The sequence below is a fragment of the Bufo bufo genome, chromosome 6, assembly GCF_905171765.1.
Source record: "Bufo bufo chromosome 6, aBufBuf1.1, whole genome shotgun sequence".
Classification (NCBI taxonomy): domain Eukaryota; kingdom Metazoa; phylum Chordata; class Amphibia; order Anura; family Bufonidae; genus Bufo; species Bufo bufo.
The window spans coordinates 344356298-344380663 of NC_053394.1; the positions used below are offsets into that span (position 1 = coordinate 344356298).

Genomic DNA, 24366 nt, shown 5'->3' on the forward strand with positions numbered 1-24366 from the left:
AGTTATACCTTAATGTTATGGTACATCATCCTAGCCATATTGAAAAACATTACAAGATGCGAATACCCCTTTAATGTTGTCAAGTTACCTATAGGTGCACTAGAGAGACAGTTTCCTCTGTCTTGAGACTTTTTTCATTAATTGTGTATTGAACTAGTATCCAGAAATACAAATCTGCATATCCAAAAATAACAAGTAAAATAACAGAACATTGAAGCCTCCAGCACCCTGCCATATTTCACATATATGTTGTATGGGCCTGTAATATGACAACTGGAGATGAGCGAAATTTTTAAAAATTCCACAAGAAATTTGATTAATTACGAATTAATTTGTCACAAATCGCTATAAATCAGGTATACCCAGGCCACTCAGCCTTAGGTTACAGCCACAGGGAGTGGCCGTGCTGTTGGTGGATTGTGGCCATGCTGGGGTGAAGAACCACGCAGCAATTAGCTCACAGCTTCCTTTCATTTAATAATGAAGACCGCACTGTATAGTCAGTCTTCATTGTTAATGGCCCTGTGGTACCTTTAATGCTCCTTTAACAGGGGCTGTACCCCACTTCTCAAACCCCAGTGCTCTCCTGCTCTACAGGTAGGAGCCCTTCTTCTGCCATCTGCTTTTCCTCCTTTTCCACATCTTCTAATACCTAAGAGAATATGTCATCAGGAACATCCAGCTCCTCCTCTCTCTGTATCTTGCTAACTTTTCCAGAACATGGAGACTTTGAAAGATGATTTGGAAGAAGTAAAGCCAACAAAAGATGAGGATGGTCCTCATTAAAACCTGGCCCCCCTAACGGGTGCAGACTGGATAGTATTGGTTGGCACGCTGGCACTAGAATAATAAAGGCTTCCATCTTATTGGTATTGAATTACATATTTTTACTTTATGGCTGATGTAGGAATAAATTAATAAAACTGATGCAGAAAAAGTCTCCCTGCAGTCTCCCGGAACTCTCCCTGCAGTCTCCCCGCACTTTCCCTCTCCAATATCCTTCTATTAATCCTTTTCAACAACACTGTCCCTAGTGCATGAGCACTTTCCAAGTCTCTTCCTATGCTCAGCTCACAGGATAATGGCGGAGACCGCGTGGGGTGAGGGTTTTATAGGACTGTGACATCACAGGGGCTAGCTATCTACAGATTGGCTGGCTGCATGACATTATGGATGATCTTGAGTTCCCGGGCTTGTCTCCTCTACACTTAGTTTTGATGTGTAACACCTGCAGCCAACATTTTAAGAAAACCTGATTCGTTACCACAAAGTGAGAGGAAATTTGGATTTGTTGTGAATCAAAGTTTTCGTAAACTTCAGATTTAATACCGCTTCGAATGCTTCGCTTTTCTCAAAAGTAATGACAAGGATAGGCTGCTGTGTGCCCATACAGCTCCACAGAGGAGGGGCAAGAATCAGTGGCCATTATAATAAATAAATAAAGGAATAAACGTCCATGAATGACACATTAAGAATGACAGCGACAATAAGAAAATCAATGTTTACAAAGAATACAATGTAAATGTCAAAGAATTAAAATGGAAAATGTTGCATTCATAGTACAATGTAGTTCTCCTTTAAGAAAAGATTTGCAGTTTAAAGGCAGTCATGTGTAAAGTGATATCTCAAGATGCATTAAATGCTGATATGAAGCAGCACAGAGTGGCTTTGAATTTTTGTGTAATTTGCCAGTTTAGGTTACTGTTGTGCTAGGGGTGAAGCATGGTCATGTTGTCCTACATTGGGGTCTTCCTAGGGATTGTAACCCTCTGTCAGTCACTTGGACCTGGGGCATATCTGCAGCTGGACAGTTGTGCATTGAAAAATGGTAAGGAGTGCATTATCTATCTATCTATCTATCTATCTATCTATCTGTCTGTCTGTCTGTCCATCTATCTAATCTACCTCCTTTCCATCCATTATCTATCTATCTATCTAATCTATCTCATATCTATCTATCTATCTATCTATCTATCTATCTATCTATCTATCCATCCCATATTTATCTATTATTTATCTATCTACAATTATCTATCTATCTCTGATTGAACGTGCATTTCTTTTTTGATATATATCTCCAAACCTGTTGTTTTATCCTGTGTTCTGTAGTCGTCAATTATATACTCCATCGGGGAGAATCAGGACTCCCTCATGTGCATGAAATAGTCTGCTGGACCCACCAAAATTGGGGTGTTCGGGCAGCATTAACCTAAGCTGTATGTCCAGCTTGACACATCTAATGTAGTCAATCAATGCTTAGAAAGAAAAAGCAAATAAGCTGCCACCTGAAATGTGTATTTGACTCTACAAAAGATGATTCCACTCTATGAATGTCATAAAGTCATGAATCCCAAGAACTCAGTGCCGGATATCCCATTTATATGACAAACTTTAGTTTTAGACCCTGTGAACACTAATGTCTTCATGACTTCTGTTGAGTGGAAGCCAAGCCAATTTTCTAGATGTGTCATATGATGTATCTGAATGGTGTGGATGAACCACATGGATTGTAATGTCCACATTCATCAGTCTTACTCTTAAGAGATGAGGGACGTGATTAACCTATGCAAATATATAAATGGGCCATACAAAAATGTGGTGAAAAACTGTTCCATGTAAAATACCCTCAAAAGACAAGGGGGCACTGCCTCCGTCTGGAGAGAAAAAGGTCAGTCTCCAGAAGCATCAAAGCTACTTTACTGTAAGAACTGTGGTATAGACTACTCTGGACATGGTCACCACAGGGACAATGGATAGCTTTACAAAGGGTTTAGATCAATTCTTAAAAGTAAATAACATTAATGATAATGAAAATGTGTAGAGTCTTACTTCCTTCTGGAATTTGTGTCCCCACCTATCCCTTTTTTGAATTTGATGGACTTATGTCTTTTTTCAACTGTATTAACTATATGTAACTAATGTATATATGAGAGAGAGAGAGAGAGAGAGAAAGAGATAGCAAGATACTGTTTTACAGGCAATTAGGACACTATGATGAAATAGATGTGGATCTGTTGTGTCACTTGAACCAATTTAACTTGGGGCTACTCATAAAGGCATTACTGAAGTGGTCCCAGAAGTCTTCACCCTTTAAGCCCTGCACAGGGATCTGGACTCTGCTGCATGGGAACCACTAGGTTGATACTTCTTGGCGTAGTCTCTGTTCCAGAGACTGCTGACCCACTGGAGTCAAGACACACCAATGTAGAGCACCAAGGAATCAAACAAAATGTAGTCAGGGACAGGCTGAGATCAGGGCAGGCAAAGTATGTCAATCCGCTAAATAGTCCAAACTTAGGGCGGTCAGCTCAGGGTTGGAACTAGAAATGAGCGAATTTCACAAAGAAATTTGATTCATGATGATGTACTTCATCACAAAGAAAGAACTGGAAGAACTAAGTAAACTGGTTGGACCACTAATCCAGAGGTTAAGACCCTAATAATAGATGTATACCATTAGTGGATACGTGGCAATGTAATGTTTATTCTGCCACTATGTCCCAAAGATTCCAATGGAGGGTCGGCGTGCAAACTAGAGGTGTACGGCTTAGGCAGGCTTTATGCTTCTGGTGCTAAGTATAATCAGCTCCTGAGGAAGTGCACTACACTGTGTACAGAAACGCGTCGAGCCTTAGTTGATCTATACTCTGGCTGGGGGTGCTGATGTTTGGCTGTGTATGAGCCACATCAGCTGTTCCTCTCACTGGCTGAGCGCGGCACCATAGTCAGTGTCCTCAGTGGATGGCAGCGTCCACGGCCATCCCCTGTTTGAGAATTTTGTATCCAGCAATAACTTGCTTTGCGGTGACGGCATTCTGTGCTGGGTATTTTGTTCCAGCCCAGAGGTTTTACCCTAATTAGAATCTTTGGGACATAGTGGCAGAATATACTTTACATTGCCATGTATTCCCCAATGTTATACATCTATTATTAGGGTCCTATCCTCTGGGTTAGCGTTCCAACCAGTTTACTTAGTTCTTCCATTGGGCATTTAGGTTATATTGGCTATACACACATTATAGACCACATACCACTCAATGTGGGTTGGACCTCTGAAATTTGGTATTGTATGCTACACCAGCGCTATACCAAGGTAATCCTAGTGGACCTCCCTAATTAGCTATCCGACCCTAGTTAGCCCATGATTTTATATGGTTTTAGGTCATACACCTGTATTTTGCTATTTTATCTTTATTATCATCAATAAACTTTTTTTGTTCTATTTTTAACGTCCCTCACTACATTTGCTTTTGTGCGCGCTCTTTCCCATTAAGAGTCAGAGAGACCACATGCACTCTCTTCTCAGCTTGCATGGGAGTACAGCATTACTCTAGGGGCTAGGACCACCATCCAGGAACAGAGGGATGCTGATGGGACTGGGCCACTGGAGCAATGGAGTTGGTAAGCAAGTTGGTGGCCATGCCCACCAGCAGGTGGTGGGCACGGACTGTTGCCACAGCTTTCGACTTGGATTAAATTTATTCACACCAGAATCAAATAAGTCAGTCGAATCAACCAGAATTGGACAGAAATTTACATTTAAGAAATCCAGTCATCTCTATTGTATGTGTATTTAGATGTATCCAATCTGGTGCAAATTAAAAGTGGAGTAGTGCCCTTGGCCACCAATCATTTTGCCAAAAGGATTCTGGAAAATGAGAGGTAGGAGTGGATTGGTTGCCATGGACAGTTATTCCACTTTTTCTTTCTCCCCTATTGATGGACCCAATGTATAACTTCCTCAAATGCCCTAAATGTTCTTCTCTTGTAAGACAATGTCCATGTTGTCATCATGTGCTGTTTGTGCCTCCACCGTGTCTGACTTGTAGATATCATTTTGGCTAATGTCCACTCTTATAGTTGTGACCGAAATTCTGTCAGACACAAGCATGTTAAGGAAAATGGCGGAATCAAAACAAGCTACGAAAGCCCTTGGCAAAGGGGGTAAAGTCCAGTGAAGGGTATTAAAGAGTAAGTGAATATTAAAGTTTTTTGAATGTGAAGCTCATTTCATCTGCATGTGTATGTAGGTTAGTGACTAGGGATGAGCAAACCCAAACTTGACAGGTTCGGGTTGTATAGGAATTCCGTTATAATTGAATATAATGGAATTCATAGATGGAATGCAAAATGGAAGCCTTTAAGAAGCATTCCGTTTGATTCGTCATAATAGACTGCTCTATGGCCAAGTATAACGTATCCGTCTGGTTTCCTTTATGCAGGAAGGATCCGTTATGCTTGGCCATAGACTTCTATATGATGGATCAAAACGGAATGCCTCTTAAAGGCTTCCATTTTGCATTCCATCTAAGAATTCCATTATATTCAGTTATAACAGAATCCGTACACAACCTGAATACCGAATCGGAACCTGTTTGGGTTCGCACATCCCTATTAGCGACCAATGGATTTAGTAAGAGGTCCTGGACACTTCTGACATGCCAGTTTTAGTAAAAAAATTGTATTCTCCATAAAATAACAATTCTGGTGCATCTTCTTTAATTCCTTTGTTATTCCTCAGGAATGTATGGAAAATTGATAGCTGGACGTGCCAGTTGTAGGAATGTCCCTGCATGCCCTGACACTGTCCAGTCAGTGCTGCCAGTGCCACATTGTGTAGGGACACACACCTTGGACAAGGTTAATGTACAGTATTTATACATTTCTAGAACTTTCTAGTACTTAGAAAAATTACCCAGAATTAAAATTTTAAGAGGAATAAGCGCGTTTACAAAATCAGGAAAAACAGCCTTTTTTATTTTTTTTATTTTTTTAGCACAGCTGCTGTTTTGGTGCAGTTGTTTTTTTGGTTCATGTCCTGTATTGCAACTCAGCTCCATTTAACTGAATTGGGCTGAGCTGCAATACCAGACACAGCCTATAGAAAAAGTGGCATTGTTTCGACAAAATAGGCAGACCTACCTTTTTGAATATCAGGCAGCCTTCTTTAGTGTCTACAAAATCTACAACTAGGAGAACCTGCAATTCTTTTTTAGTTTCGCTGTGTTCTTGTATACCTGTACACCAGCAGATAAGGTATGCTTGGCATTGGTTGGTACTAGAAATGGGGTTAACCACTCTATTCCTCCCCTCTTGGTAAAAGTGGGCTGGTCCTATTTATTTGTCAGGAAGGGGATTTCTAAGCTATGATAGGGAGGAGGGACATCCAAGTGCTCCTGTTTCAATGGTCTTAGGGGAACAGCATTAGATGCGCTCATCTGTGAGACCACTGCTCCATAGAGACTGCAAGAATACAAAAAACTCCAGATATCTTCAAAGCTACAGCATTTACAGTCAGCAGAGTAACCACCAACAATAGCTATACAGACCCTGATGCAGGTGAGGGACTACGGCTCAGACACCCATCACCTAGATCACAGCCAAACCTGGCCAAACTCATAAAAGTCTGTATTTGCACCCAGTGGACACCTACAGACGCAAGTACCAGCTTACAGCTGTTAGCTAGAATCTCAGGAGAGAAACATCAGCAATATAGCATACCAAAGGTGTCATTATCTGCCACTTGGTCAGCCACAATACCTCATCATCTGGAAAAAAATTGCTGGATGTACTACAACTTCTGTTTGCAGAGACTTCTATTCTTCTACTTCTGACCACCTTTTTACTGCACCAATCCCCAGGGAGTAACGGCCTGAGGGAGTACACCAGGATACATCATCTCATCAGGGCACTACCATCCCATCCTCTGCACAGGCTCCTCAGTGGCTCTCTGCATATACTTATATACTACCTATCAATTACACCAAGGATGCATACATTAACCCCTTCATGACCGGGTGATTTTCCATTTATTTCACTTTCGCTTTTTACTCCCAGCTTTCCCAAAACCATAATGTTTTTATTTTTCCATTCACATAGCTGTATGAGGGCTTGTTTTTTGACACCATTTATGGTTGCATATGATGTAGTGGAAAGCAGGGAAATTCTAAATGAGATAAAATTATAAAAAAACACAGTATTACAGGTTTTGTTTTTACAGTGTTTCCTATGCGGTAACACTGACCTGTTACTTCTATTCTCCGGGTCAGCATGATTACAACAATACCTTCTTGCGTTTTCATAGTGACCAAAAATTTTATAAAAATTGGAAAAAAACAAATTTTTTCTTTGCATCACCATATTCTGACCCCCATACCTTTTTTTATTTTTATGTGTATGGAGCTGTGTGAGGGCTCATATTTTGCAGGGCGATTGATAGATACCATGTAAGGCCCAAAAACGATGAATTGGCCATTTTGACATTTTTTCCGTTTCGCTGGTGAGACCCATGATTTTTATTTTTTTATTGTTTATGTGATTTTATTTTAATTTGAGGGAAAGGGTGGAGATTAGAATTTCTATTAAAAAAATGTATATTTTTAAAAACATTTATTCTTTCTTTTCATTTTTTTTTTTTATTTTTATTTTTTTTACATTTTTCAATATTTCCCATATGGAATTATAACAAGCAATCATTAGATTGCTTCTCTTATAGATTCCAATGCATTAGCAATATTACTCTCCATAGGCTCTCTATAGGAACTATATGCAGCAGCCTCTTGTCACTCAGGAGGCTCCCCTGATCCTCTGGCACCCGATTTTTAACATCCCAGATGCCATCACATTTAACTATGGCATCTGAGGGGTTTCAATGTATGTGAATGATCTTATCATCGATCACATACATATAAAAAAGCAGGCCCCCTAGCGGCTACAGCGCCCTCTGCGTTCGTGAGCGGGCACCATTTTTAGATACCCCACCTCAGGCGTAAATTTACATGGGGCGTTGGAGAAGGGCTTAATTATATAAACAAAAGTGTAGATTAAAAATCATATATGAGGGTACTAATACCCCAATTGATCCCTAAATATCATAACAAGTCATAAATAATAGGTGTTTTATATAACAAATCAAAACACTATAATGATTCTTATCAGCGTGGAAACATCAAAAGACAAAATAGTAGGGAGTGATATATGTACACAACAGTATAGATTGTAGGCTCTTGTCCTCTTGTGTTTATTGTTGACTTATTTGTTGCTGTGTAACATATCATTTTGCTTGTATATGAACCTTCAGATTGTAAAACACTGCGGAATAAGTTGGCACTATATACATAAAGATTCTTATTATATAATCATATAAATAAAGAATAACATTTTATTAAAAATATGTTTTTATATATCTAAAGCCATGATCAGTAGTAATCCATAAGTGAATAGTATTCTTCAGAAAAGTACACATTCCTTGTCCTTAGATGGTTTAACAATAGACGTACAGTATACCCAGGTCCTTCTTATGTATGCATAGCTGGTTAGGAAGTTGAAAACAGCTACTTATGATTTACTTACAGCATAAAGGTGGAAAAGCTTGAATTCTCCAAGATTTCACTGAACCTTCTCCCAGGCATTGGTATCCAGATGTTTGTAACAAACAAGATTGAAATCAGTGGAAAAAGGTAAGAGGAATATTGTTAACATCCTGTTTGATCAGAACCAGCATTAGGTTGAAGGCTCACGCTCAACATATGGCATCTACCACTGTGCACCTCAACACACGTGTATGTAATATATGATGTACCATATAGCTTCTAAATAATACAAAAAGTCATATAGTGCAGTGTTCGACCAACTCCAGTCCTCAGGGCCCTCCTACCGGTCATGATTTGGGAATATCCCACAGAACTAATGCGTGTGGAAAGTCCTGATGCATTGACACTAATTCTATCACCTGCTGAATATTAAGGAAATCCTGAAAACACGACCACCAGGCGGTCCTGAGGACTGGAGTTGAGGAACACTGATATAGTGCACAGATGACCATAGCATACAGTGCCAAATAATTGTGCCGAAAGTTGCCAATTGAAAGTGAAAGGTCTGATTGCTCTAGCCTTTTGGCCTCCTGCACATGACCGTATGGTTTTGCGGTCCGTTTTAAACGGATCCCTTTTTCCGTTTTTCTTTAGTGTTTCCATTTCCATTCCATTTTTCTGTTTGTGATCAGTTTTTTGCAGATCGCTCATCTCTAATGATGAGGCCTACTCAGGGGTGGACTGGGAACTTATCCCATGAATAATGTAAAAAATAAAAATAAAACATCATAGAGTACTGTATATATTTTTTGCATACGTTAAACATATGACAAAAACATGATTTGAACCCAGCCTTATTTTACTCTTGTAATTCCATTAGCAGGTCTTGACCTTATAATAAGTTCAGGTATTAAGCTACTTTCATATCTAGCTTTTTGCTGTCCGGTTTTAAGATCCGGCTGTCCGGTTTTGAGATCCGGCTGACCGGTTTTGAGATCCGGCTGACCGGTTTTGAGATCCGGCATGGGATCTCGAAACCACAGCAAAACTCTTCAGTTATAATAATACAACTGCCTGCATCTCTTCTGAATGGATCCGGTTGTATTATATCGCAAATGAAGAAACCGGATCCAGCACTAAATCCATTGTAAGTCAATGGGCGCTGGATTCGGCACCATTGACTTACATGCTTTTGTTGCTGGATCCGACTTCTTCAGTGTCCCATGCCGTACACAAAAATGTTGCTTGCAGCGGTTTTTTATGCGGTATGGGAGCGCAACAAACCGGAACGGAATGCATTCTAGTGCACTCTGTTGGCAATAAATGGGGACAAAACTGAAGCGTTGTGCTGCGATTCTGAGAGCCTGTAACCAATCTCTAAACCGGACAGCACAACGCAGATGTGAAAGTAGCCTTAGCTAGTAACACAATGTGCCACCTGCTGTCTGAAAAGTTGTATTCTAATTTATCCAATTTAGATATGGTGTTGGAAAGAGTTAAAGGGGTTATCCCATGATCAATGGTCCAGAGATCTCCCCAGTCATTGCTCTGCTAGAGTTATATCAAGCTGACAGCTCAAGGGGAGTGGTGGTTACGAATAGTCGGGCGGCACTGTGTGAAGGTATGGGTGCGCGGTTAGCGGACGTCACTCCGGATGCTTAAATGAAGGAAGAGACCGGCACTCCTTGGTACTACAATTATATCGGGTTTATTCGCCACTCATAGAAGAGGTGACGCGCGTTTTCGACACATGCAGGATCCTGCTGCTCACATTGCTTTGATAAAGGCACTTGCATGTGTCGAAACGCGCGTCACCTCTTCTATGAGTGGCGAATAAACCCTGATATAATTGCAGTAACAAGGAGTGCCGGTCTCTTCCTTCATTTAGCTCAAGGGGAGTGTCTTTTCCGCTGCAGCTCAGGGGGCGTGTCTCAGCTCTCCCTATCACAGCTCAAGGCGCAGCTAAAGAATGAAACTGAGCATGTGCGGCCATCTTAGTGAGCAGGACAAAGAAATAAGAAAAAACAAACAGCAGGTGGCGCTATACAGATACAATTTATTGAATAACTCTGTGCTAAATCTTTAATTACATGCAATTATAAAAGTATTCAGATCCAGGTGCCGGTTTGAAAACTGTAGAATATTTTTTTGTAGGACAACCCCTTTAAGCACTACATATTGTGTTAAACATGAGCAGTTAAGTGTGGAGTTGTCTATACATGTCAACCTTGATAAAACAACAATCTTTATTGAAATTTCATATTTAAAATATATAATAAAGCCACGTAACATACAGCTAAAAGATAAGGGGGGAGGGAGTCAGCTTACAAAGTACAGATAATCACTAAATCTAATCAATCAATCAATAGCAGTAAAGGCATATGCCAAAGGTAACAAAAGCAGGGCACCAATAGGATCTCTACATAGCAAATGTAGCAGCTCGGCTCACCCACCACTCCCGACGTGCATTTTGCCAATGGTTTCTACCCCCAAGCTTAGCCATTGGCGAAACGTGCGTCTGAGTGGTAGGTGAGCCATGCTGCTACTTTTGCTATGTAGGGAACTTATTGGTGCCCTGCAGTGTGATAACTTTGGCACTTGCCTTTACTACTATTGATTAATTAGTTTTTGTGATTATCTGTACTTTGTAAGATGGCTCATTCCCTCTTATCTTTTATCTGTAGCTTCTGTGGCTTTATTATATATTTTTAGTATGAAAAATGGTTGTTTTATTATGGTATCTTGGGTTTGGCACCTTTTGTTGGTGATATTGCTTTGTTTGGTACGGTATGACCAGTTATATTTATTGGGGTCTCTTTTTTTGGCTGATGTTGATATAAATCTAGCATTGAAATGAATGAAGAGATTTCTGGATCCATGTGAGGTACAGGGCTGGTTCTAGTTTTGTTAGAAAGAGATCATCATGTACTAGATGATGTCTGATTTTAACAGGGGGTGCTTAGGAGGTGAGATGTGGGCAACAACATAAAGCCAGCCATACTTTCAGCATGCTTCCTGGATTTTGTCTAATAATGCACCCTATAGTTCACCCAGTAGCATATAACCACCCAGTGGTAGTGAAGAGGGCTTTGGTGACCCTATGGACATTTGGCCTATGAAGAAAATTCCCTGTAGGGTTAATGGCCAGTCCATCTGTTGCCTTGCTCATCCAAAATGGTTGTGTATCTCTAAGACCATTCCTACAAATGATATGGGCAAGCAATTCTGAGACAGGAGAGAGCACTTGTATGAATATGCTTGCAAATTAGGAATTTATTAGTCACCAATGAAGGCACCAGAAGCAACCTTTTGGCCAGTTATAAACCCTTCTTTAGGCAGTTGCATTTACTTTAGCAGTGAATATAATAAGATCCTAATTTGATGTTTTTCGAGCTGCTTGACAAAAGACCAAAGGCAGAACGGTTTATGAGACAGTTATTAATATACAGAGGCTGTACTGTAGTACATCCCCTTTAACTACATATAACATGGCCACGTGCAACTTACAGTACTAATGGATTTCTTATCATTTTACAGTTTCTTGGGTGGAAAAACAGATATGAAATTAGAAGTAGACATTATTACAAATACAACTTTAAAGAAAGAAAATGTAGATTGCCCAACATTTGTCTCGGTGGAATGTAAAACCAACCTAATTGATGTTAAAGCCAATCTACCGCAAGGGTGAGTGTCGCCACAGTGTAAAATGATAGGCCTCCTTCCCTAAGATGGCCATGGTTGCCCTTCATTCTTACCAAAGTACACCAACGTAAATTACTTCAATTTAATAATGAAAATTTTCTTGGTCGCTTCGTTGTTCTGAATTTTCTAATAATTCCAGTTCCTTTTTCTTTCTGCAGAGTTTTGCCATCTGTGATGAATAATTTTCTGGATAAAAACCTTAAAACTCTTTTGCCTGTTACAGTAAGTTATTACATTGATGGATAATATATATTGAAAATATATTAAGACATATTGCCACATAAAAAGGCAACATGGTGGATCAGTAGTTAGCACTGTTGCCTTGCGGTGGTGGGGTCCTGGGTTTAAACCTACTCAAGGTAACATCTGCACGTTCCCCTGTGTTTGCATAGGTTTCTTAGCACACCCCAAATCAAAAACATGCAGGTAGATTTGGAAAAAAGGGGGCCAAAAATGTCAAAGATAGGTTTACAGACCTCCATTGCTGCTCTAGTCCCCCTTCTGGAAAGTCCCACTCAGCCGGTCATTGTCTTTAGCAGTGACCCACCTCAGATAGTGAATGGCTGACCTTCCTTTATGGTCTATCCAGTCGGGGTTTTTTTTTAATTTCCCATGCAAACACCTTTAAAGAGGTCCTGTCACCTTTTTTGACATGTCTGTGTTAGTAAATACTTGCATCCCAATGTGATAAAAATTCCTGACCATTTATTTTTATGACTCTGTGTTGTGCCATGTCTTTATTACTCCTGCTAGAAGATATGAAGGAATGATTGCAGATTATGGAAGTCCAGAGGCATGTTACCAGTTGGGGATGTGTTCCTACATACTGGCAGCACTGATTGGATAGGGTCAGACTGTGCAGGGACACCCCCCAACTGGTAACACCCATATGCACTTCAATGCATACTTCCAGTAATTCCTTCATATCTTCTAGCAGGAGTAATAAAGACATAGCACAACATCGAGTCATAAGAATAGATGCTCCAGGCCTGTTATTACATGGGGAATATCTAAAACAGACATGTCGGAAGAGGAGAAAGGTCCTCTTTAGGGCATATTTAAAAAGCTGTCACCTCTCCTGACATGTCTGTTGTAATAGATTTCTCTATACCCCACGTGATAACAAGTCTAGAGCATCTTTTCTTAGACCTCTGCATTGTGCTGTTTCTCTATTATTTCTCCTGGAAATTTATGACTGAATTAGCAACTGGCAGTTCCCATTTCCCCTGTGCCACTACACGGCATGACAGGCTGTCCGGCTGAGCATTCGATAGGACGCTTCATTCATTGCGAGTTCTCTCTCAGAAATGTAACATTTCATGGCCGTATGTTTTAGGTGTGCCCAGCTGTGGATTTTATCCTTTCTAAAATGAATGGACAGACGTGCATGAAAGACAGTTAAGTATTACATTCAAAAACAAGCCTCAGGTCCTCATGTTTTATGATGTGGAGATGGGCTGACTTCACAAGGCGCCATTTTCATTTTTACTAAGAGCCTTCTTCTATATTGATATCTGTCACTGCTTTATTTCTCTGCTCTTATATTCACTGTATGTAGTCACTGTAATAACGGATTATTATAATTTTTTTCAGCGAGTTTACCTTTCGGACAGTCTGGAAGCATCCACTACATGACTTCTCCAGTGCCAACTGTGACAGAAGACTATATTAATATTGAATTAAATGTAAGTCTATTTTAACTTTTCAGCTGGTATTCTTTCGCTCTAGTTACATGACAGCATTGTCCGATGATATTTTAACGTGCCATAAATTCCAGGGTGCTGTACATCTAAACAAGGGACTAGGTATATAACATAGAAAATAAGTGCAAGTAAAAAAAATAAAAAATCCAAATGAATGACAGACTGGTAAAGAGGACCCTACCCATTGGGGCTTAAAATCTACAAGGGTTGTGACTAAACTCCATGCATCGTAGGGACCTTGTGATGTCACAGGGTCATGTGACATTCAAAATCTCAATTTCAAAGTGACCATGCCTCTCACCCTGAATACCATGATTCGGGTTGGTTATTATTATTTTATAATATTAGTAATGGTTATTACTACAGATATAACCCCTACCTTACAGCTCACGGCTGCTTCAGACCCACGTGACTTTAGCATGTCACGTGATCCTGTGACATCACAAGCTCCTTACAGTGCATTAAGTTTAGACACAACCAATCTACAAGGGAAGGGGAAGAAGACCGTAGGTGAGAGTAGAAGATGCTCAGGTGGTGGTGGTGTAGTGGCAGCCGGGTTATTGTAGTTGAGATTTTAGGCTTTCCTAAGGTTGAGAGCTTTTAGGTTGCTTTTGAACATTCTGAAGATGGATGGGACAGTCTGATTATATGAGGAAAAGAGTTATAGAATATAGGACAAGCATTGGGAGAAATCTTGGAGGCGAATGAAGGCGAGAGAAGATAAAAAGAAGGAGGCCCTATAAGGAGAGCAGACTGTGTGTGTGTGAAGCTGTACCAAAAGGGGTATTCCAGCTGAGACAAGTTATCCTCTATCCACAGGTTAGATCAGGGTGGGTCCTACCACTTTGACCCACACCAATCAGACGAACAGGAACCTCATACCCCTCTGGGCCCCCTCAAATGAATGGATTGGCATGATGGGCATGCGCAGGGACACTCAATTCATCGTTATGGGAGTTCCTGAAATAGTCGAGTTCTGAACTCCACTGTCTCTGGAACTCCCGTACAGATGAAAGGAGCATCAGTAGCGCTAATGAGAATGGCATCCCGGGTCTTGTGATTATAGTAGGTCTCTGCGGTAGGACTCTCACCAATCTAATCATTATCCCCAATCCTGCAGATTGTAATTTGTCATGACTGGAATACACCTTTAAGTCAGAGATTTATGGAGAGGAGAAGTTATGGACTGCCCATTATGTCATTGTTACTTGCTGGACAATGGGTAGTCAGTAAAAGGATTGGCGGATTGGATAGGCATAGATGGAACAAGGAAAAATGTGATTTATTAATGGTCAGTACTCTGGTCTCCAAATTCTGGGTGGGTCTGCACATTGTCTCTATTTACTGGGGAGATACAAAAAAATAGTTCAACGGATTCACTGTATTGCCAACATTTAATAAACAATGAATGCCAACTGAGTCCACCAAAATCAGTGGGGTCCCAAATATCACTCTTTTATGAAAAGCCCTTGAAATTCTGGTGGGGAATATCGTGACCGTAGGAGGATTTTGAAATTCTACAGTTGAAGATAAGGGCGCTAAACCTTCATACTACAAAGTTCTATTTTTTTTCTAAAGGTCCAAGTTTTCAGAGGAGAAAATCTCATCAACCTACCTGATGAAACAAATACTAGCTCCATTGTCCTTCCATCTTTACCCGAAACTACAACAACATTCATTTTGACCGCTGACTTTCTTGGACGCGCCTTCACTCTTCTTCAAGAAGATGGAACTTTTAGCTTCTCAGCCACTGAAGATGATGTATGAAAACTATTGTAATTTACTCTTATTAGGTTACAGAGGACAAAAATTCATGAATTATAACTCTTGTATATTTCTGTGCATAATTTACAGTTTGGAAGTTTAGCCGTCTGCTCTTTTTATTAGCTTCCCTCAAGCAGAGTGGACTCATTTCCCTCAGCCCTGCTGTGTCTTCCCTCCTATTGACATCTATGTACATTGATCTAATTGCAGTTTTTCTGGTGTAGTTCAGGGGTATAGTGCAATTTTGGCCTAAAGTATCCGAACATTTGTCCCTGGGTGTCAGAGAGGGCAAATCCTGGACCTGAATGGAATTGAACTGCTGTGTTACAGTATATTCACACACGTCAGATTTGTTTGTTACTAAAACTATACCATTCAGTTAAAGGGAAGAGGTCTTCTTTCACAGAAAATTCTGCAATAAATCAGTTTGTGAAGTCACATTTAAAGGGGTTAAAAAATGTCCAAAAAGAAGGGGGGGGGGCTTGTAAAACAATAAAATTAAAGAGCATCTATCAGCAGGTTTGTATCGATGAAACTGACTAAACTCCTGCATGTGCGCTTGGCAGCTGAAGGTATCTGTGTTGGTCCCATGTTCATATGTGCCCGCATTTCTGAGAGAAATGACGTTTTAATATATGCAAATGAGCCTCGAGGAGCAACGAAGGTGAAGCCGTTACACCTAGAGGCTCTGCTGTCATTGCAACTGCTACACCCCCAGCACTTTCATTGACAGGACCAGGTAGTGAAAACGCCATCACACCTGGCCCTGTCAGTCAAAGTGCAGAGGGCACAGTGGCTGCAGAGAGAGCAGAGCTTTTAGGTGTGATGGCAGGTCAGCCAGTTTCATAGGTACAAATCTGCTGACAGATGCCCTTTAAATATATTCACCAGGTAGTCCCCTGACATTGCAGTGCTGTTGCACTAGTCCTTACCTCAGGTCTGAGTTTATTTATTTATTATTTATTTTAACAACATGGAAAACCTCTTTACATAGCAATCCCTTTAATAGGATGTTACAGTAAATACACTTCTTTATGAATAATTCATGATGCATCCCATCAGATTGAGGAGGTCTCTCCCTGAAACAGCTGATCAGCAGGGATGCCGGGACCTGGACCCCCACTGATTTGATAATGATGACCTATCCTGAGGGCAAGTCGTCATTATCTTTTCCAGGACAACCGCTTTAAATGACTACAAGAAAGGGCCCATTCACACGACTGTATGGTCGCCATACCCGTGTTGTGAACCGCAAACAGCAGGTCCACAAAACACGGGCACTAGCCATGCGAATTCTGCAAAGCGGATACGGACCCTTTGACTTGAATGGGTCTGCGATCTGCAACATACTGCAAAAGATAGGACATGTCCTATCTTTTGCGGAGCTGAGGCACGGATCGGAAGCCCATGAATACACTCGGAAGCCCTTCCGTGGGCTTTCGGGTCCATGCCTCCGCACCACAAAAGCTAGGACATGTCCTATATTTTGCTGTATCAGTGGGTCCGCAGCGCAATGCGGAGTTCACGTTGGCTGGGGCCGTGCAAATAGCGGGCATGCTGACCATGTGGTCGTGTAAATGGGCCCTTTTACTAAATATTTTCCCACAAAGCTGTCCATCAGCTCAGCTCCTCCTGCTCTATAACACGTTGGCTGTACATAGGACTGCATGTTAACATAACAGGTTCTCTGTAACTGCGGTATAACCACACCAATGGTAACTTGTTATGTTTTCCAGCTTGTAAATGGAGGAGCCATGTCTACATCCATCCTAACTGATGTCATTCCTGAGGTAAGAATCTACATATACATCAGATCAATCAGATATCTCAGCAACAATCCAACCAGCCCCATACTAGTTATACCACACACTATAAAACACTACGGTAAATATATTCACATGCTGAAGCTGGGTGGATATTTCCGTGAGAAAACAACTGTGGAAAAAGTTTTATTGAGACCAGCCAACCATCTAATGTGTACAGAGATCTCCTGACTCTTCCCCGATGTCAGATGTCGGGGGAGATAAGAAACAGGCAGTTGGATTTCATCTACTCCATCCTTGTGTTCTCGGTGGGATAAGCCTCTCTCACCTCTCCCAGTTGAGTACACATGGACATGCTTGGCCAGACCGAATGGGCATGTGTATGGGGCAGTTGGCAGAGACATCTAACCTGTATGTCTGGTTCTAGGCTATGTTCACGCATGGTGCATCTGCTAAAATTTCTGCAATGGCCGTGTGCATGAGCCCTAAAACAATTGTCTAGTTTAGAAACACCATTTAAATGCATCCCCTTTGGGAATTCCAGTTGGTGAAAGAATTCATAGAAGGTCATCCTCTGTACAGGTGCCTCATCTATTGAGAATTTTACAAAGTCTGCATTGAATTGGCTCTGTGTAATGCATCATTTCCCCCCTGGTGCTGCTGAATGGAAAATAACCACTCAGGGGACCTGAACACAACAGGTATTACATGCAGTTTTTCCATGCGGATTTTCATGCAGTGTAATACAGTGAAAAACGAATGAGACTTGACAAATCTCATATATAATCTGCAACATGTCAATTGTTTGTGCAATTCCGCACCTTATTTAGGGAGGTTTTCCCCATGAACTTCAATGGGGGAACATAAAGAAACATGTTAACATAAAGAAAAAATCTGCTCAAAAAAACACATCAAATTACACAAAAACACAAAACTGTGATAAATAGTGTGGATTTTTTTACTTTTTTTGTGCATTTTTGGTGTGGATTTTTTGCACACAATTTGCTGCACACGTGTGGATTACGAAACAAAAAATCTGCACATTTTTTCTGTACGTTTCCATTCCAAATCCACCAAAAAACATAACAAAAAAACAACAACAACATGTGCCTTAGGGTGGATTCACATCAGCGTTATGTATGCCGTTATGGCTTTCCATTATAACATGGCTATAACTGAAAATAACGGAATCCATAAGACGGAAGTCAAAACGGAAGCCTTTAAGAGGCATTCCGTTTTGATACTTCATAATACAAGTCTATGGGCAGCATAACGGATCCATTATGCAGGATTCCAGTCCTGCATAACGGAAACCAGGACGGATCCGTTCTGCTGCCCATAGACTTGTATTATGATGCAATGCAAAACGGAAGCCTTTAAAAAGGCATTCCGTTTTGCTTTTCGTCATAATAGAAGTCTATGGGGAATCATAACGGATCCGTCTGGTTTCTGTTATGCAGAACGGACAAAAAAATCCTGTCGTCAGGACTTTGTTTTCCGTCTTGCATAAAAGGAACCAGACGGATCCGTTATGATTCCCATAGACTTCTATTATGACAGATAAAAACGGATTGCCTCTTAAAGGCTTCCGTTTTGACTTCCGTCTTATGGATTCCGTTATAACCATGTTATAACGGAAAGCCATAACGGAATACATAACGCTGATGTGAAACCACCCATACATGTGTTTTGTCCTGCGGGTTTGATGCAGATCTTCTGCAGATCTCACCCTTGTCCACACAAAATATGCAAATATAATTAACTCGCTGTGGATTTTAAAATCAGCACAGCAGATCAATTTCCACAGGGAAAATAAAAGCAAAGCGTACATGAAAATTGTCTTAGGCTACTATCAAATTAGCATTTTTTGCGGATCCGTCACAGATCTGCAAAAACGCTTCCGTTACAATAATACAACCGCATGCATCCGTCATGAACGGATCCGGTTGTATTATGTCTTCTATAGCCATGACGGATCACCCTGCTTGCAGTGTTATTCTGTCCACGATGGGAGCGCAACCAAGCAGAACAGAATGCATTTGGTACATTCCGTTTCGTTCAGTTCAGTTTTGGCCCCATTGACAATACATGGGGACAAAACTGAAGTGTTTTCTTCTGCTATTGACAGATAACGGATCTCAATGGCGTAATTGAAAACGCTAATGTGAAAGTAGCCTTATTTGAGATTTGTAATATGCTGCGTTTTTTTCTGCATGAAAATTAGTGTTGAAAAACTGCATGTAATCCATATCACGTGCAATTACCCCAACTGCAAATTTCTAACAGATCACAGCTGATCCCTAGGGGCCTCAGCAGGGGGCACATAGTGATCAGCCTGTTGTCAAGGGTCCCTTATAATAATTAATTAACAGGAATCCAGTACATCCTTTCATAAAGTATCTTACATGTCATTGTGACATAAGTTTTAATTGGTGGTGGTGGGGGTTATGCGCTAACTGAATCAGACAACAGCACTCAAAATGTATGCAGAGTGAAAGGATTTATTTGTAAGTCCTCATGTACACGACCGTTGTTTTATTCCGTCTCCGTTGTTCCGTTTTTCGTGATTTTCTGCGGAGGCCGTGAAAAAACGCGGAGGCACACAAGATTGTCATCCGCGTCTGCGTGTCCACGTCCGTTTTTTTCCTACCATTTGCATGGCAAACTTGACTTAGATTTTTTTTTACTTTCCTTCATGTCTGGTGATCCTCCAAAAATAAAGGCACACGGAAACAAAAACGGAAACGGATCACGGAACAACGGAATCCCATTTTGCGGAACGGAACACAACAACGGTCGTGTGCATGAGGCGTAAGGCAACGAGAAGTGGCAGGCTGGAGAGTGCTGTATACACACCTTGGTATATGCCGCAGCGGCATATACCAAGGTGTGTATACACCACTCTCCAGCCTGCCACTTTTCAACCATACTTGTCTTCATGTCTATCTTTCCGGCAACGTGTGTTTGATAAAGGTCATGTTAGACCGAGACGTCCCTTTAATTTGAGGTTGACTTACGAATAAATCCTTTGACTCTGCATACATTCTGAGTGCTGTTGTCTGATTCAGTTACTATATTGAGGCTGGGAAGCCACAACAACACACACCTGAACATTAGCAGACAGGAGTGCCACGCCATTATTAGCTAATTGGGGGTTATGTGCTGAGGTCCTCTCTGGTGGAACAAAGGTCTAGAATCACTTAGCTGGACTCTTCCACTGCGATTACCCCTAGAAGTCCAACCCACTTTTATAATTATGGTAATCAGTTGCTCGTTTCACTGATTTACTTTTCTCATAACATGAACTTTTCTTTACAGCTTCCCAAAGGACTACAACATTACAAAATAAATATATTTGTGAATAAATCAGCCTTAGTTACAGCAAACACTATGAAAGCGATTCTCCATCTTTACTCAACCATGGAAGTCACTGCATCGTCTCCAGCTTCAGAATCTGAGATCTTATTCAACGTAGACTTGGTAAGAGTTAAAGCAATTAGATTCATTTAGGCAGTAGATTGTTAAAAATAAATAATTGTGTCCAGAATGAATTTATGCCTCTGTATGAAAGACAGGTATAGTGAAGGCCCTAGTAGAATAGTTCTTACAAAACCATAATATGATCAGTTGCATAAGGCTTTATAGATATCTGTCTGGAAAAACAACAGGGGTCCTTCATGTTTGGCCCTTCTCTGTTTTTGGATGGATATATTTAATGTGTGAGGTTGCAGGACATTGTCTACCTGCCCTTTTCCCCAGAATTAAGGTGGCCATACATTAGTCTAAAGTTGGTCAAAATGAACAATTTAAAAAGCAATGCAAAATAATCATCCATCGACTGAAATTTAACATTGATCAATGGTTTTAGAAAGAGGTTGACCACGTTGTTTACAATGTTTTTACGATCATCACTAGTTCATAGTCAAGCTCTCCATGAAAGAACATTCCCTAAAAGATCCTTCATCCCTCTCCTGGCATTGCTGAACACATATCACTGTGTTAACGTGGCAATCGATCACCATCTTTAAATCATCAAGCTACTTCCATTTGCTGTATATGATTACCTTTAGAAACACTTCACTGCATTTTTGTGTGTGACGCAGGGAGAAGAGAAATGATACCAGAAGGCTTCATCATTTTCCTTTCTCCTGGCTCCCAGTTGGCTAACAATTTGATATAATGGGGGTCATTTTACAGGGATTTTCCGGGATTTTAATATTGATGTCCTATCCCCAGGCTCGGTCATCAATAGGGTTGAGCGGACACCTGGAAATTCTGGTTCGGCGGAACTTCGCCGCAAAGTTCGGCTTCGGGACCCGAACTTGACCCCGAACCCCATTGAAGTCAATGGGGACCCGATCTTTGGGGGACTAAAATGGCTCTAAAAAAAGTCATAGAAAGGGCTAGAGGGCTGCAAAAGAAAGCAAAATGGGGGTAAGAGCAGGACAATTGCCCTCCAAACAAATGTGGATAGGGAAATGACTTAAAATAACATAGAATATAACAAAAGTAAAAAATAATGATCTTGAACTAGGAGGCGGAGGTCAAAGTGGAGTAGGAGGTTGAGGAGGCGGTGGAAGCGGTGGTGGATGAAGAGGAGGTAGCCACCACTGTTTTTGTATTTTTATCATTTTTTAATAAATTTTCAAAGACCCCAAAACATTGGGAAATAGAAAAGAGAATGCAAAGAGAAAGTGCGCTGGAGTATAACAATGGCTGGGTGCGGCCGGTATACTTGTCTATTCTGCACAAGGTACGGACAAGTCCTGTGGGATCCATGCCTGGTTCATTTTAATGAACGTGAGCTTGTCCACATTGGCTGTGGACAGGCGGCTGAGCTTGTCTGTGATCACCCCCCCTGCTGTGCTAAACACACGTTCGGACAATAGACTGGCACCAGGGCAGGCCAGCACCTCTAAGGACTAAAGGGAAAGCTCAGGCCATGTGCCCAACTTTGAGACCCAGAAGTTGAATGGGGCAGACCCATCAGTTAGTATGTGTAGGCGTGTGCACACATACTGCTCCACGTTGCTGAAATGCTGCCTCCTGCTAAGACGTTCCATATCAGCTAGTTGTGCTGGTTGTTGTGGCGTGCTGACAAAGCTTTTCCACATTTCGGCCATGCTAACCCTCCCTTCGGAGGTGCTGGCGGTGTCCCAGCTGTGTTGGCGACTTCTTCCTCCTCCCCTGCCTTCGCCTTGTGCTTCCACTGAGCCCCAGATGTCAGGTGGGAATGCCATTAGCAGTGTGTCTACTAGAGTGCGCTTGTACTCGCGCATCTTCCAATTACGCTCCAGTGATGGAATTAAGGACGGCACGTTGTCCTTGTAGCGGGGATCCAGCAGGGTGGCCACCCAGTAAAATCAGCACTGGTTAGAATGTGGGCAACTCGGCGATCATTGCGCAGGCACTGCAGCATGTAGTCGCTCATGTGTGCCAGGCTGCCCAGAGGCAACGACAAGCTGGTGTATCGTCTGTTTCCTCTGTATCCCCCCAGCTACGCTCCAGTGATGCCCATGAGCTGCTTTGGGTGCCATCCTGCTGTGAACACGGTTCCTCCTCATCATCATCCTCCTTCTCCTCATCCACTAGAACTGTGCCCTGGCTGGACAATCATGTACCTGGCCTCTGTTGGTGCAGGAACCCACCCTCCGAGCCACTTGTGAATGACTGGCCTGATAACCACGGAAATGATCCCTCTTCCTCCTCCTCTTCCTCCTGTGCCACATCAACAATAAATGGAAGGCACCTCTCGTATGGAGCACGGCTTTCTCTTCAACCAGCTGATTGGTAGGGGTTGCGGGTGTCAGACCCCTGTGAGGATAGGTCATCAATATTAAAATCAATATTAAAATACTAGATAACCCCATTAAGCCAGGTTTCTGCGGAAACAATGTCACAAAATTTGGTGAAATGAAATTTTGCACAAAATTTTGCAACTTTTTATGTTTTGCACTGCTCACCCCTCATTAAAAAAAAAGCATGGCATTACGGGCAGAGCTACCATGGCCCGAACATTTATAATAATATACCCAAGAAAAGTAGAGCAAGTTAAAACTGAAATGTACTCCATCTCCTAACTGGAGTGGACAGTGCTTGGAGAACGGACAGCAGAAGTTACGACAAATTTAGATGTGACGCTTAACGTTGTATTCCCATCACATACAATGGGGCCACATCGCTGGGATATGCCCCCATTGTCTGATAGATGCAAGTCCCACCTCTGGGATCCGCACCTACAACGAGAAAAGAGTGGGGAGAGCTGTGGCTGGAGGACCCCGGATTTCCTGGGGTCTGTCCACCACCAAGCGTTGCTCCCCGCTGCTCCCATAGAAGTGAATGGGAGCATACCACGCACGCGCAGCCCCTGCTCCCAATTATTTTTATGGGGCAGAAGGAAATAGCCGAGCCAGCGCTTGGCTATTTTCGGTGGCCCCATAGAAATTAATGGAGGGCGGCTGAGCATGCGTTCATTTCCCCACTCTGTTCTCATTGTAGGTGCGGGTCCCAGAGGTGGGACCGCACCTATCAGACAATGGGTGCATATCTTAGCAATATGCTCCCATTGTCTGAGATGGCAAAAGCCCTTCAATAAATTGGTCAGCTCTTCCTCCAGGTGGGTTTTTACTAAGGCCCCTTTCACACGGGCGAGAATTCCGCGCGGGTGCAATGCGTGAGGTCAATGCATTGCACCCGCACTGAATAGGGACCCATTCACTTCAATGGGGCTGTGCACATGAGCAGTGAATTTCACGCATCACTTGTGTGTTGGCTGAAAATCGCAGCAAGCTCTATATCTTGCGTTTTTCACGCAACGCAGGCCCCATAGAAGTTGCGTGCGGATGCGGTGCAATTTTCACGCATGGTTGCTAGGTGACGATCGGGATAGGGACCTGATCTTTATTATTTTCCCTTATAAAATGGTTATAAGGGAAAATAATAACATTCTTAATACAGAATGCTGAGTAAATTAGGGATGAGTGGTTAAAAAAAATTAAATTAAATTAAACTCACCTCATCCACTTGTTCGCGCAGCCCTTTTTGTCTTCTTTCTTCTTCTTTGAGGACCTGGGAGAAAAGGACCTTTGGAGACGTCACTGCGCTCATCACATGGTGATGAAC

The 24366-nt window shown here is 41.7% G+C and overlaps 1 protein-coding gene across 1 annotated transcript in view; it reads left to right on the top strand.

Moving 5' to 3' along the window:
• The first annotated feature begins 1721 nt into the window (after nt 1-1721).
• Nucleotides 1722-24366, top strand: part of LOC121005723 (BPI fold-containing family B member 6-like) — a 45971-nt gene continuing 23326 nt past the window's right edge. The window contains exons 1-10 of the mRNA XM_040438490.1: nt 1722-1828; nt 4861-4971; nt 8355-8459; nt 11850-11996; nt 12173-12236; nt 13351-13411; nt 13608-13699; nt 15296-15478; nt 17218-17271; nt 20563-20724. Of these exons, the coding sequence (XP_040294424.1) occupies nt 8422-8459; nt 11850-11996; nt 12173-12236; nt 13351-13411; nt 13608-13699; nt 15296-15478; nt 17218-17271; nt 20563-20724 (801 nt within the window). The 5' untranslated portion in view covers nt 1722-1828; nt 4861-4971; nt 8355-8421. The remainder of the gene's footprint in view (nt 1829-4860; nt 4972-8354; nt 8460-11849; nt 11997-12172; nt 12237-13350; nt 13412-13607; nt 13700-15295; nt 15479-17217; nt 17272-20562; nt 20725-24366) is intronic.